General features: G+C 41.0%; 2 protein-coding genes across 2 annotated transcripts in view; one reads left to right on the top strand and one right to left on the bottom strand.

Annotated features, from left to right (window-relative positions):
• Positions 1–14,832, top strand: part of LOC117262440 (chemokine-like protein TAFA-5) — a 97,283-nt gene that overhangs the window by 29,023 nt on the left and 53,428 nt on the right. The window lies entirely within an intron of this gene.
• Positions 3,261–11,762, bottom strand: LOC117262439 (E3 ubiquitin-protein ligase TRIM21-like). The gene is made up of 2 exons (XM_033635405.2): positions 11,647–11,762; positions 3,261–5,030 (listed from the first exon to the last, which is right to left on the bottom strand). Exon 2 carries the CDS (start codon positions 5,019–5,021, stop codon positions 3,387–3,389), a length of 1,635 nt encoding a protein of 544 aa, XP_033491296.2. The 5' UTR covers positions 5,022–5,030; positions 11,647–11,762; the 3' UTR covers positions 3,261–3,386.

Raw genomic sequence — 14,832 nt, 5'->3', positions numbered from 1 at the left:
GAGTACAAGTACAATATTTGTCAACAAGAATGAGTGGAGTCAAAGTATAGCAGCAAATGGAAATACTCAAGTGAAGTACAAGTACCTCAAAGTTGTAACTAAGTACAGGACTTGAGTAATTGTTGAATGTCTTGTTTGCTGTATGTTCTTTACTGCACCTGGATTTTTTTTTAATAATGACATTTCATTCACTGTATACTGCTGTATATACAGAATGATAATAAAATGTATTTGAAGTAAAGGTACTGTACACACTAATGTTACCTACTTCATATAGATTAGATATAACAAAGGTAGATTGATCTGGAACAATGGGCAACAATATTTTATATACTGATCATGTTCTATTTAAATCTTTAATTTGAAAGTAGTAAAGCTGTTACATCAATATAGCAAGAGAAATTGCAACTTTGAGGTACTTGTACTTTATACTTAAGTACAGTACTTGAGTAAATGCGAAGAAGAAAAACAAATCCAATAAAACATTTAGTTGTTGAGTTTTTGTTCACTTTGTTGGAGCTGTACAAACAGTCTGCAGAGAGGAGGACAACATGAAATGAAAATAACACAACAGACAGCTGAGACAAAACTTTTCTTCTTCTCTGGTGTGTAAAACCCAAGCTGCAACCTCAGAGGCTGAGAAATGAAGCCAGTGTGGAAGTGCCAACAACTGCAGTTCCTCTAATGACCACTTGAGGCTGGCTCCAAAACAGAGTCCAGATTTACAGTAGGAATAAACATGTTTACAGCCTGGTGCAAAAAACAGTTTTGGTCTCTATAGCTTATTTAATAATTCTCAGACTTCATGTCTTCTATTATAATCAGTCATGACCGTGTTATTTTGGTTGGTGATTTTAACATTCACGTGGATGATCCCAGAGATAATTTTGCACTAGCTTTTTTTTTTTTTTTTTTTTTTAATATTACTGATTCTTTTAATTTAATTCAGCATGTTACTGGACCCACATACAACCGTGGCCATACCCTGGACCTTGTCTTTACATTGGATATAGCTCCTAGTGCCATATCACTGAAAGATTTGACCTCTGATAACAGTTGTATTATTTTTGAGACAGTCTTTCTGGCAGATTCTTTACCTAACAAACATACCTTCCCCTCTCGTGTATTCAATGAACATCAGGAAACTCCACCCAGTTCTCTAATCCCATGACATGCAAAAACTTATTCAAGCTTTTATCTCTACCAGTCTGGATTACTGTAATTCCTTATTTACTTGCTTCTCCCAAACTTCTCTGAACCGATTACAGGTTGTGCCAAATGCTGCAGCGAGGGATCTCACCAAGTCTTCATGCCGCTCTCACGTAACTCCCACCCTGGCCACTCTGCACTGGTTACCTGTTAAATTTAGAATTGATTTTAAAATACTTTTAATTACCTTCAAGGTTCTGCATGGCCTGGCTCCCAGCTATATTAGTGATCTGCTTAGTCCTCACACACCTGTGAGACCCCTTACATCATCCCATGCAGGGCTTCTTACTGTCCCCAGGACTAATTTGAAACCCAAAGGTGACCATGCCTTCTCTGTAGTGGCCCCCAGATTATGGAACAAACTTCCCACCGCAGCGGGTCATCGGTAGCGTAGTGGATAGTGCCGGCGCCCCATGTACAGAGGCATTGCCTCGCTGCAGCGGTTGCGGGTTCGAGTCCGGCCTGCGACTCTTTGCTGCGTCAGTCCCTGCTCTCTCTCTATCTCTGTCTCCCCATTTCACACACTGTCCTATCCATTAAAGGCAAAAGCCCAGAAAAAAACGCCTTAAAACCCACCTTTTTTCTGTTGCCTTTTTAGATGCGGTGCCTATGGTGTGATTACATAATCTTTCCTGTGTCGCATGTGTATATATTTGAACTGTTTATTTGGTGCATTCCAGGCATATCTTGTCTTTGTTTGCCGTGTGTACTGTAATATTGTATTGTATTATTTCTATTTTATGTCTACTGTACAGCACTTTGTGACCATGGTCTTGAAAGGTGCTATATAAATAAAGCTTTACCTACCTACTACTTAGTAATAGCTCCAGCTTCTCATCCAAATTTGGTCAATTCTGGCTCCAAAAAAAAACACAAGATGGCAACAGCGGAAATGCCAAACTTGAGGCTTTACAACAGGAGTCCACAAACCAGTGGTTGAAGTTACAGTGGCTACGTCCATTATTTATACAGTCCATACATAGAACCACTGCAGCTGATCAGATTTTGTTGATGACAAAAGTAAATGTCAAATGAATCAAGACCTAATATTAAATTTACAACGGAAAGACGACAGACAAAAATTCCTGAACTTGTCTGTTGATTATAGTCAAATTTTACAAATGGTTGTTCCATTTTGTGTGACTGATGGTATTAGTTTTGGTTGAAATAAAAGGTCTCCAAACTAGTGCTGCACGTACATAATTACATAACATAAAAGGCTGCAATTTGCGATTTAATGTAAACAAATGTTAACGTGTGTGCCTGTGAACGTGACTACCTCTCCTATAGTGTGTGGAGTTTGATGACATTACGTCCACAAGCTATCCTGGTGTGTGCAGCATGTATGGTCAGGTGACCACCCGGCGTGCAGCAGTGACTAACATGGATGCTGAAAAGGAGCATGAGCACAATGAAAAACAGGCTGAGTTGGTGACGAAAAAAAGCAGCAACATCTATTATATGGCAGTACTTTGGATTCAGGGACGGCGATGTTGAATAAAAAGACATGCTGTGTAAAACTTGCAAAGTTAAAGTCGACAAGTCCCGCGGCAACAAGACCAGTGTTTATCAACACTTGAGACAGCACAGAGAAAAGTACAAAGGATGCAAGTAACGTTAGAGACAAAGAGACAACTGAAAGCCGCCAGAGCCTCATAAAACAACAACAAAGCACAATTACACATATCACGGAAATCACGGACTCCATAACAAACTATATAACAAATGAACACTATAACAAATGAAATGAATTTTGCTCGGGCTCAGCCCACTTGGCATGCTGCTGTGTTGTGCAATGGGCTATTCACGTGCTGGAATTTGTCATTTACGTGACAACGCCAGAACGTAACACAGGCTCCGCTCCAACTGAGTGTGTGTACAGTGCCGTGCTGCGCTGCTGTGCGAGCAGCGTGCTTGACTGTGCCTAACAGCAGTTTGTTGATGGTCATTTACACACTGTCCATAACAATAACTATTATATGTCAGGTCATGCCAGTGCCCCCCTAATATGACGGCAGGGGAAACACTGAATCAAGCAAGAAGACTCAGGATACCATTTAGGCATGTTTATTACATTGTAATAACAATTGTAAATCGCGATATTGTCCACCAAAGTCTCAATCGCACATTTTTATCAAATCATGCACCACTTCTCTGAACAAACTTCTCCTACGTGCTTAATCGACAGGAGAGATGATCAGAGGGGCAGAGTTTTTACCACCAATATTAAGAAATGGACAGAAGTATGGGTAGAGTTTCTCAGTGAAGGAGCAGCCAGTAAAGGAGTAGATAAGAGCTGCAGCATCAACATCATAAAAGGAGACCAGACCCTCCTCATAATCCACAAACACCCCCACCTTCTCAGGCTGAGACTTCAGAGAGAGACTGACTGAAGGGCCAGCAAGAGCTTTGTATTCATTTTCATTCCTCAACCATATCGTCCAGTAACCATCCTGAGGTCTCAGTGTGATCTGTCCCTTCCTGTTGATCGACTCTCTGGCCACTCCAAAATCCCAGTCAGTCTTCCCTTTAACCTGAACCTCATAATAAAATCTTCCTGAAGAGAAACTCTGTTTTGCTAAGACACAGACAGAAGTGTCAAATCTCTCTGGATTGTTTGGGAGATTCTTCATTACATCACTATCATGTACTTGTTTTCCATCATCAGACAGGATGAGCCAGGGCTGTGCTGTATCAGGATCGAGTGTCACATCCACTGCAGACTGCTGGACCCTCTTCAGCTCGACCTCAAACAGCTTCTTCATCTGTTTCCTGAGCGTCTCCTCCAGCTGACTCACAGCTCTCCTCACAGTCCCCTCATATGAAGGTGGACGGACGCTGACCTCTGTCCAGTCCTTGGTGGGTGGAGCAGTGTTCAGGGACGTGAAGCTTTGGAGGAGGTGGAGGTGGTCTTCAGAGCTTGAGAGCTGCTCCACCTCAGTGCTCCTCTTCTTCAGCTCAGAGATTTCCTGTTCCAGCTCTTTGATGAAGCCTTCAGCCTGTTTCTCTGTCTTTCTCTGCTTCTCTTTGATCGTGTCCATGAGCTCGGCCTGGCTTCTCTCAACAGACTCCTTCAGAGCGGTGAAGACCTGAACACCATCTGCTATCTCTCTGTCTGCATCTTCCTCACTGAGCTCCACTGAGTGTTTGATCTCCTCAATCTTCAGTTGTCTCTTCTGGATCATCTGCTGAATTTCAGACTCTGTCTTCCCCAGCTCGGCCTTCTTTCCTTCATATTCTTCTCTCAGAGGAACAACATCATGTGTCTTGTGGTCTAAAACAGTGCAGAGCATGCAGACACACATCTGGTCGGTCTTACAGAACAGCTCCAGCAGTTTATCGTGCTTCAGACACATCCTGCCTTCCAGGTTCTCCACAGGGTCGATCAGCTGATGTCTTTTCAGGCCTGATCTTGTCAGATGAGGCTCCAGGTGAGTCTCACAGTAGGATTCCAGACACACCAGGCAGGACTTCAGGGCCTTCAGTTTGGTTCCAGTGCAGACGTCACAGGGAACTTCTCCTGGTTTGGAAACTTGTTGCTCTGAGCTGCTGCTGCTGGCTTTCTGTTGAGCTGACTGTCTGAACTGAGCAGCCATCTCAGAGATGAAAGTGTTGACCTGCAGCTCAGGTCTGGTGCTGAAAACCTTCTTACAGTTTGGACACTGATAGGGGACATTAGTACTCCAGTGTTCAGTGATGCAGGTTTTACAGAAGTTGTGTCCACATGGTGTGCTGACTGGATCAGTGAACATATCCAGACAGATGGAGCACAGAAACTGATCTTCAGTCAGCAGACAGCTGGCAGCAGACATATCAACACTCTGAGGACACAAAGTAAAAAAAAAAATTACTTCATGCTGCTGTGACTGCAGAGGTCCACAGGTAACACTAAGGGGAAAGATAAGGTTTCACCCTTTACAGGTGTCTCGGTCTTAAAATATGCAAAATGCATGAAGGTAGAAAGTGGAAAAAGAGTTCTTGCCCATCTCTCCAGCATCAGTTTTTGATGCTTAGGGACGGTGTGTCCATTTAAGCTTGTTCGTTTTCAAAGAAAATGTATCTGCTGATAAGATGTATACTGTCTCTTTTCCAAATAACCTCAGAATGTACGTTAAAATGTTTGTTTGATTTTTATTTATTTTTTACCTCCCTTATGTTTAGGTGACATAAGTACGTGATTAGGTTTACATTACTGATGCAAGGTCACATCATATACGTGACATACATCACTAGCGTAGTATGCTACACATAATAGCACATTACGTTATCATTAAACTAGAATAACCGCCCCGCACACCAGTCAAGTTTCTCTGACAGTTTCCATCCATGTCAGTGAAAACATGGATGCTTCACACTCAGAAGATCTATACAATCAGCACAATGTCAAGGTGGACACCCAAGATTAGTGTCATGGTTTCAGTATCTGACCAAATGTCTCCCCTTCTGTTCCTGAGATGTGATGTTGAAAAATGTCCAGAAAAGTGTGTTATGCAGAACATTATGATGTCAAAGTGTTGTTGACCTTAGACTTTTTGGTTAAAAAGTGTCATTGCTTCATAATTTTTACCCTATTAGACATTTGTGTGAAGTTTTGTCATAATTATCACATACATTCTTGAGTTATGGTCCAAAACATGTTTTGTGAGGTCACACTGACCTTCACCTTTGATCTTCGACAACAAATTTCTAATCAGTTTTTTCTTCAGTCCATGTTGATGTTTGTGCCAAATTTCAAGAAATTCCTTTCAACAGTTCTTCAGATATCACATTCACAAAAATGAGTCACTATGCCCTTGACCTTTGACCTATGACTACCAAAATCTAATCAGTTCATTGTTGTGTCCAAGCAGACATTTGTGCCAAATTTAAGGAAATTCCCTTGAGGTGTTCCTGAGATAATCAATCAATCAATCAATCAATCAATCAATTTTATTTATAAAGCCAAAAATCACAAATCACAATTTGCCTCACAGGGCTTTACAGCATACGACATCCCTCTGTCCTTATGACCCTCACAGCGGATAAGGAAAAACTCCCCAAAAAACCCCTTTAACAGGGAAAAAAAACGGTAGAAACCTCAGGAAGAGCAACTGAGGAGGGATCCCTCTTCCAGGACGGACAGACGTGCAATAGATGTCGTACAGAACAGTGTGAGATGCAGGACAGACAGTAATGACAGTAGCTTACAACATTAATGAAAGTAATACTATTACAGTTATATATTACATATTGTATTATTGTGGTACAATATGTTGAAAGTATGTATTAATATCTGGCAGTATACATGTGTGACAATAGTCATATGTGTATAATAACAGTAGAAGTATGACTAATGACTAATGATGGCAGCAGCAGCAGGAGGCATCTGGCAGGACCACGGCAGCAGCACAACCACACACGTCACGCTGTCCAGGCACCGCTGTGATATGAGTTAATCTGAGAGACAGTGGAGCACAAAGGCTCCGGAGAAGAAGCCGAGTTAGTGACATGCAGTATGTCCAAGTTAGTGACATGCAGTACGGCCGAGTTAGCAAGATGCAGAAACAGGACATGAGTGTTAGTAAGACAGAGAGAGAGAGAGAGAGAGAGAGAGAGAGAGAAGGAGAGAAGGTGCCCGGTGTATTATAGGGGGGTCCTCCGGCAGACTAGGCCTAAGTCAGCCTAACTAGGGGCTGGTACAGGGCAAGCCTGAGCCGGCCCTAACTATAAGCTTTATCAAAGAGGAAAGTCTTAAGTCTAGTCTTAAATGTGGAGACGGTGTCTGCCTCCCGGACCGTAACAGGAAGATGATTCCACAGGAGAGGAGCCTGATAGCTGAAGGCTCTGGCTCCTGATCTACTTTTGGAGACTTTAGGGACCACGAGTAACCCTGTGTTCTCAGAGCGCAGTGTTCTGGTGGGATAATATGGCACTATGAGCTCACTAAGATATGACGGAGCTTGACCATTTAGAGCTTTATAAGTTAACAGTAGGATTTTAAATTCAATTCTGGATTTTACAGGGAGCCAGTGCAGAGAAGCTAAAACAGGAGAAATATGATCTCGTTTCTTAGTTCCTGTTAGTACATGTGCTGCTGCATTCTGAATTAGCTGGAGAGTTTTTAAGGACTTACTAGAGCTACCTGATAATAGAGAGTTACAGTAATCCAGCCTTGAGGTAACAAAAGCGTGGACCAATTTTTCTGCATCTTTTCAGGTCAGGATAGGCCTAATTTTCACAATATTACGCAGATGAAAAAATGCAGTCCGTGAGGTTTGTTCTAAATGAGAATTAAAAGACAAATCTTGATCAAATGTTACTCCGAGGTTTCTTATGGTAGTGGTAGAGGCCAGAGCAATGCCATCTAGAGAAACTATGTCATCAGATAAAGAGTCTCTGAGTTGTTTGGGGCCAAGAACAATAACTTCAGTTTTGTCTGAATTTAACATCAGGAAATTGGTGCTCATCCAAGTTTTTATGTCTTTAAGGCAGTTATGGAGTTTAGTTAATTGATTACTTTCTTCTGGCTTCATCGATAAATACAACTGTGTATCATCCGCATAACAATGGAAATTTATAGAGTGATTTCTAATGATGTTACCTAAAGGAAGCATATATAGAGTAAATAGGACTAGTCCCAGCACAGAACCTTGTGGAACTCCAAAACAAACTTCAGTACCTACAGATGATTCATCATTAACATGAACAAACTGAAATCGATCAGATAAATAAGATATAAACCAGCTTAGTGCAGAACCTTTTAGGCCAATTAAATGTTTCACTCTCTGTAGCAGAATTTGATGGTCAATTGTGTCAAACGCCGCACTAAGAGCTAATAAAACAAATACAGAGACGAGTCCTTTGTCTGAAGCAATCAGAAGGTCATTTGTAATTTTAACTACTGCTGTCTCAGTGCTATGATGCACTCTAAATCCTGACTGAAATTCCTCAAATAAATTATTATCATGGAGAAAATCACACAGCTGGTCTGCGACTACTTCCTCAAGGATCTTTGACATAAAGGGAAGATTAGATATTGGTCTATAGTTGGCTAACACCTCTGGATCCAGGGTGGGCTTTTTTAGAATAGGTTTAATTACAGCTACCTTAAAAGACTGTGGTACATAGCCTGTTAATAAGGATATATTGATCATATCTAATATATGAGTGTTAACTAAAGGAAAGACCTCCTTAAGTAGCCTAGGGTTTAACCTGGGGTTGTTCTTATTTTCTTCTATTAATGCTGAGTAATAGTTTGCTCTGGCATTGTTTTATTTTATGGGTTTGAGAGTTATACCAAGGAGCGAACTTTCTTTGCTTTGTTAAACTTCTTTTTAAGAGGAGCTACAGAGTCGAGTGTTGTTCGCAGCGAGCTTACTGATAAGATGATCAATTCGGAAGAGGTTAAAGTCGGTACGGGAAACCTCTGTTACTGAAGGACATGGTATTAAATTTAACTTCGATGGAATCATTTCCTTAAATTTTGCGACAGCACTATCTGATAAACATCTAGTATAGTAACTGTTGCTGAGTGGCATGTAATCGAGTAAAAAGAAATCAAAAGTAATCAGATAATGATCCGATAGCGAGGGATTCTGTGGAAAGACTTTTAGGTTATCAATTTCAATTCCATACGTCAGAACTAGATCGAGGGTATGGTTAAAACAGTGAGTGGGTTCATGTACACCCTGACTGAAGCCAATGGAGTCTAATAATGAGATAAACGCGGTAGCCAGGGAGTCATTATCAACGTCGACATGAATGTTAAAATCGCCTACAATAATAACTTTATCTGATTTAAGAACTAAACTGGATAAAAACTCTGAGAATTCAGATACAAATTCAGAATACGGGCCAGGAGCACGGTACACTATAACAAATAAAAGTGGCTGCGAGGTTTTCCAGGTCGGATGTAAAAGACTAAGAACGAGGCTTTCAAATGAATTATAATCTAGTTTAGGTTTAGGGCTGATTAACAGACTAGAGTTAAAAATGGCTGCAACTCCCCCTCCTCGGCCGCTGCCTCGAGGAATGTGGGTATTATTATGACTGGGAGGAGTGGACTCATTTAGACTAACATATTCATCTTGACACAGCCAGGTTTCAGTGAGACTGAGTAAATCAATATGATTATCTGATATTAATTCGTTTACTAACACTGCTTTAGACGATAGAGACCTGATATTTAACAGTCCACATTTAATTGATTAATTAAAATTACAGCGTTGACTTTTAGTTTCACACAGGACATGAACAGTGGACTCCCAGGTTACAGGCCAAAGTTTGTTTTACCCAACACTTCACCTCCTGCCCACCCTAAGCAGACTTTCACACTCTTTATACTTCAGCAGTTGCTTGTAGCCTCAAAAAATTCTGCCCCGTTGTGTCTCATACCACAAAAAAGGATGCCTCTGTCATAGACGTCGGAACTAGGGGGACCTGCTGCGCTCAGAGGTGGAACGGCGTTTTGATCAGGAGGGACTCCACGTAGCTGCAGGGCGAAAGCAGGCAGTTCTGGAGGCGGCTCAGGGGAAACAAGTGGATGTGGGTTCCCCAGAACTGACCCCCTTTCCACGAGAGCGGCTAAGCCTTGAGCTGGACATACTGAGGGATGTGTGTAGGGGACGAGAAGTTATCACCATCCAGGATGTTGTGTCCATCCTGCAAACCTTGCAGCCCCAAACCCGCTCCATGCTGTCGGAGGTGGAGAAGCTCATAAGCTCTGTCTGGCCCTGCCCTTATCTGTCGCGGCATCCGAGCGCTCTTTCTCAGCCTTGCACAGGCTAAAAACCTGGCTGCGCAACACCATGACGCAGGAGAGACTAACACATTGGACCATTATGAACGCTCACAGTGACCTTATGGATGAAAGCAATGTCTTGACCCTGCTTAAAATCTTCATCAGTATGTCAACTGAGAGAAGGTCCACTTTTGGAAATGCATGAAAGCCCTGAGTCAGGAGCGCAGAGTTTTCTTTTTTTCATTCAAGGTTACAAATAATGTTATGTTCCTTAAATGACCTGATGTAGTTATCAACGTTTCATTTTCTTAACCGTAAAGATGTCATGTTCATCCATTCTAGTTCTCTTATAATTGCATGTTATTATAAAATAATTTCAAATCAAATCCTTAATCACTGATAAGTGTGCGTGCTTCCCCTTCCAACAAAAATCCCGCCCCCCCTCTCAGAAAATAGTTCCGACATCCATGGCCTCTGTGCGTCTGTATGTGACACAGAGGGCCACCGACCAATCATCTGTATTTGCTGAGTTGGGAGTGAGACAAGTTCTATCACTGTTACATACATTTCAGTCTAATATTACCCAGATATACTCACTGTTAATACCAAGCTTTACCTGGTTATTAATTTGGTCATTACGTGTTACTACTTAATTATTCCCTCTTCATCATGAAACTATTACCTCACTATCATCATGTTATTACGGAGCTGTAATGTGAAGTGCTTCCAAAAATTACAGGGACATGTTGTACTTCTTACTCCACTGCATTAATTTAATACTGTTTGTTATTAGTTACTTTGCAGATTCAGATTCTATATAATCAACACATAAAATATGATGTATGATCATCAGTTAAGATATTATTGATCCACAGGGGAACTGCAGGAAATTAAATATAATACAGTTTCTCTTCACAACCCCTGAGCCCCTAATTGACCTGAAGTATTTGCCCTGTCTACGGCTCTGAGTGTAACGTCCTGTCTGAGTGGAGCTCAGAGCTCAGACAGGAAACAGGCCTGTAAATGAGCTTGAAGCTAACGCTAGCTGTGACTGTAGTTCAGTCACTGTGCTTTGGTTTTTACCTCTGTTTTGTATTTCTGGCTAAATTCACATGTTGTTTTTATCTAAACTGACACATTTCTATGGTATAATATTCTTTATAAGGCAAAACAGATGTAAAACAGTCAGATAATATTCTTTATAAGGTAAAACAGATGTAAAACAGTCAGATAATATTCTTTATAAGGTAAAACAGATGTAAAACAGTCAGATTGTGGTTTGAACTAAACTTTGACCAAATATTGAGTGTATTTTGTCGCTGTAGGACAGTGAACTCACCAGTGTTTCCTCAGGGCTGGGCTGCCATTAATTGGTCGCCAAGGTAACAAGAAACCATTTATTTGTGCCAGCATATGTAAACATGTGGGGAAACCAGTGTGACTGGTCTGCAGTGGGGAGTGTTAGCTCGTGTTGTTTCACAGATAAAACCAGAGTTCACTGTTAAAGTCGACCTGAAAACTTTAGTTATTCAAATAAAAGTTTCAAAAATAATCAAACTATGTTAAACTAACTCTCCATTACTGTCACATCAAACATCAAATAATATAACAATACTGCTACACTGCTGCTTATATTGTTATTAGAGTGGAAATATTTGAAAGCAGGCCAAACATTTTTCATATGAACCTTTGAAACCTCTGTAGGACAGTGAACTCACCAGTGTTTGTTGTTGAGAAAAACCTGCTGGATTCACTTGAATGTTTCTTTAGAGAGAAACAGAGAGACTCGTCTCCACTGCAGCTCTGCTGTCACTCACACACACTTTCACTTTCACTTCAGGTCATGTGACTGTGAAGCTCTCCTCTTTCACTGTTGCTCCACCTCTCAGTGGGCCGTCACCAAGAGGGAGAGGTGGAGGAAGTATTCAGATCCTTTACTGAAGTCAAAGTACTAATACCACACTGTGACAATACTCCACTACAGGTAAAAATCCTCTCTTCAAATCCTTCCCTCAGTAAAAGTTTGATCAGGAACATTTATTATAAGTATGTGTAAAATGACTGATAGTGCAGTAAAGTGTTTCCTGCTGTCAGTGTTTTATTCTATCTGATGTTTTTGGATTAATATTCCTGCTGCATTAATGTGTATGTGTCATTTTACTGCTGTACATGTTTCAGGTTGAGCTCATTTGAACTTCTTTATATCCTGTTGGGGAGTTTAATGTACAAGCTGGGATGTAGGGGGATAAAAACTGTAATCTGAAAAGTAGGAGCTTTCAGACAAATGTAGAGGAGTAGAAAGTACAATATTTACTTCAGGGATTTAGTGGTGTCGAAGTATAAATGGAAACACTCAAATTAAGTACAAGTACGTCATAGGTATGGTATTTGAGTTAATGTACTTTGTTACACTCCACAACTGTAAAAGAGTAAATCTGTTAAATCTGAATTTTATGAAATAGAAATATTATTTAAATCCTTCAAAACAGAGCTCACTGGTGTCATACAGAGGCATTACTTCAACTAGTTTTAAGGACGTGACGTTTTCGCACTGTTGTAATGAAGTCATTTTCCTGTCGAGGTGGAGGAGCTTGTGTGTACTCGTCGTCACACAGACATTAATCCTCCTGAACAATAACTCAGCTGATGGACAGCAGCAATGACTCTGAGCTGATAGAAACAACAACACTGTGTCTTCATACATGTTTCACAAAGACGCCACTGACAGCAAAACACTGCTTGCCACATCAAAACCTCTCAGCTCCAGAGTGCTGCTGTTGCTGCGTCATGTTTCAGTCTGACAACTGAAGCTTTTCAGCCCAACACTCAGGACGACAGACAGCTACAGCTGCAGAAATGACAGAGCAGATTGAAAAGATAAAGGACAGAGCAGCCTTTAAAACTATAAAGGTTTATACTCAGTAGTCTTCTTACAGAGCTGTCAATAAAAGAGATTCTTTCTTTTTTTTTTTTTTTTTTTACATTTTCCCTTAACTTAAAATTAAGGAAGCCTCGAAAAACCTCTTATTTAGGCAACATTTTAAATAACTTCAAATTACACAAAAGACTTTTGGAGCCAGTGTAGCGTTCAACTGTTCAGGGCTCCCAGAGCTAAAATATGTTTTAGCAGTTCCAGGTTCAAGTTTTTAGTTTTCAACACACAATACACTCATCAACCACTTTATTAGGTACACCTGTTTAACTGCCCCTTAATGCAAATAGTTAATCATTCAATCACGTGGCAGCAGGTCAATGCAGTTAGTCATGTAGACATGGTGAAGACGAGCTGCTGAAGTTCAAACTGAGCATCAGAATGATGAAGAAAGATGATTGAAGTGACTTTGAACGTGGCATGGTTGTTGGTGCCAGACGGGCTGGTCTGAGTATTTACTGGGATTTTCAGCACAACCATCTCTAGGGTTTACAGAGGATGGTCCCAAAAAGAGCAAATATCCAGTGAGCCAAAATGCCTTGTTGATGCCAGAGGTCAGAGGAGAATGGCCAGACTGGTTCAAGATGATAGAAAGGCAACAGGAAGTCAAATAAGCACTGGTTCCAACCAAGGTGTGCAGAAGAGCATCTCTGAAGCAACAACACCTTGTCCAACCTTGAAGCAGATGGGCTACAGCAGCAGAAGACCACACCAGGTGCCACTCCTGTCAGCTAACAACAGGAAACTGAGGCTACAATTCACCAAAACTGGACAATAGAAGATTGGAAAAACCACATTCAGATGGAAGCATGGATCCATCCTGCCTTGTATCAACGCTTCAGGCTGCTGCTGGTGGTGTAATGGTGTGGGGGAGATTTTCTTAGTACCAACTGAGCATGGTTTAAACACCACAGCCTACCTGAGTATTGTTGCTGAGCGTGTCCATCCCTTTATGACCACAGTGTACCCATCTTCTGATGGCTACTTCCAGCAGGATAACGCACCATGTCACAAAGCTCACATCATCTCAAACATGACAATGAGTTCACTGTACTCCAATGGCCTCCACAGTCACCAGATCTCAGTCCAATAGAGCACCTTTGGGATGTGCTGGAACGGGAGATTCTCAGCATGGATCAACTGTGTGACGTCATCATGTCAATATGGACCAAAATCTCTGAGGAATGTTTCCAGCACCTTGTTGAATCTGTGACACCAAGAATTAAAAAGTGGGTCTAACCTGGTACCAGCAAGGTGTACCTAATAAAGTGTAAATGTTTCTATAGAGGACAGTGTCAATGTCCAGGCTGATAAGAATTCTGTTAATGAAGCATGTTCAATAATGTAAAAAAAAACAACAACACATTTATATAAAACCTGTATTAATACAGTTTGACATCACTGTTTATTATTCCTTGTACTACAGAAACTACAGTTCCCATGATATATTGGGAGATAAACCGGAAGTGTAACTTGCCGTGGACTCTTTAGCTTTGGGTCACGATGTCCTCCTCTGCTCCTTTCCCTGTACTTTTCTACACATGCTGGCAAATTGGCACCATTAAATGTATGCCGAATTATCTATTAGCAGTCCATGTTTACAGTATACTAATACAGACAAATATCACTGAATTATTTTGGTACTGGAGAAAACCTAAAAACGTCAAGATTCTCAGGCAAATTCTGGATTAGAAAGAGCGTCTTTTTTCTCTGACTTTAAAGCAGATATAATGATATCTTCAGAAAGTGTGACACAGAATCTAAAAATATGCGTATTATATTTGTGTGTTCAGATTTGACCGAGTTATTATGACTCCGTGAAGAAGACGTGTGATTTTGTTGGACAGAAACGGTGTCAATGGATGGCAACAGGTTAGTGAAATAACCTGAGACCAGGAGGCTGTTCGGGGCCCCTGGTGGCCCCTGGTGGCCCTGCTGGTTGCCTGCTTTGACCAGTTGGTGTAACAGCATA

This window comes from Epinephelus lanceolatus, chromosome 5 (assembly GCF_041903045.1).
Source record: "Epinephelus lanceolatus isolate andai-2023 chromosome 5, ASM4190304v1, whole genome shotgun sequence".
NCBI classification, from domain to species: Eukaryota; Metazoa; Chordata; class Actinopteri; order Perciformes; family Serranidae; genus Epinephelus; species Epinephelus lanceolatus.
The sequence above is the reverse complement of the archived record's forward strand: the minus strand, read 5'-3'. Positions and strand labels throughout refer to the sequence as shown.

Excerpts from the sequence above, each read along its gene's own strand:
- LOC117262439 (XM_033635405.2), bottom strand. The coding sequence starts at position 5,021 with ATGTCTGCTGCCAGCTGTCTGCTGACTGAAGATCAGTTTCTGTGCTCC.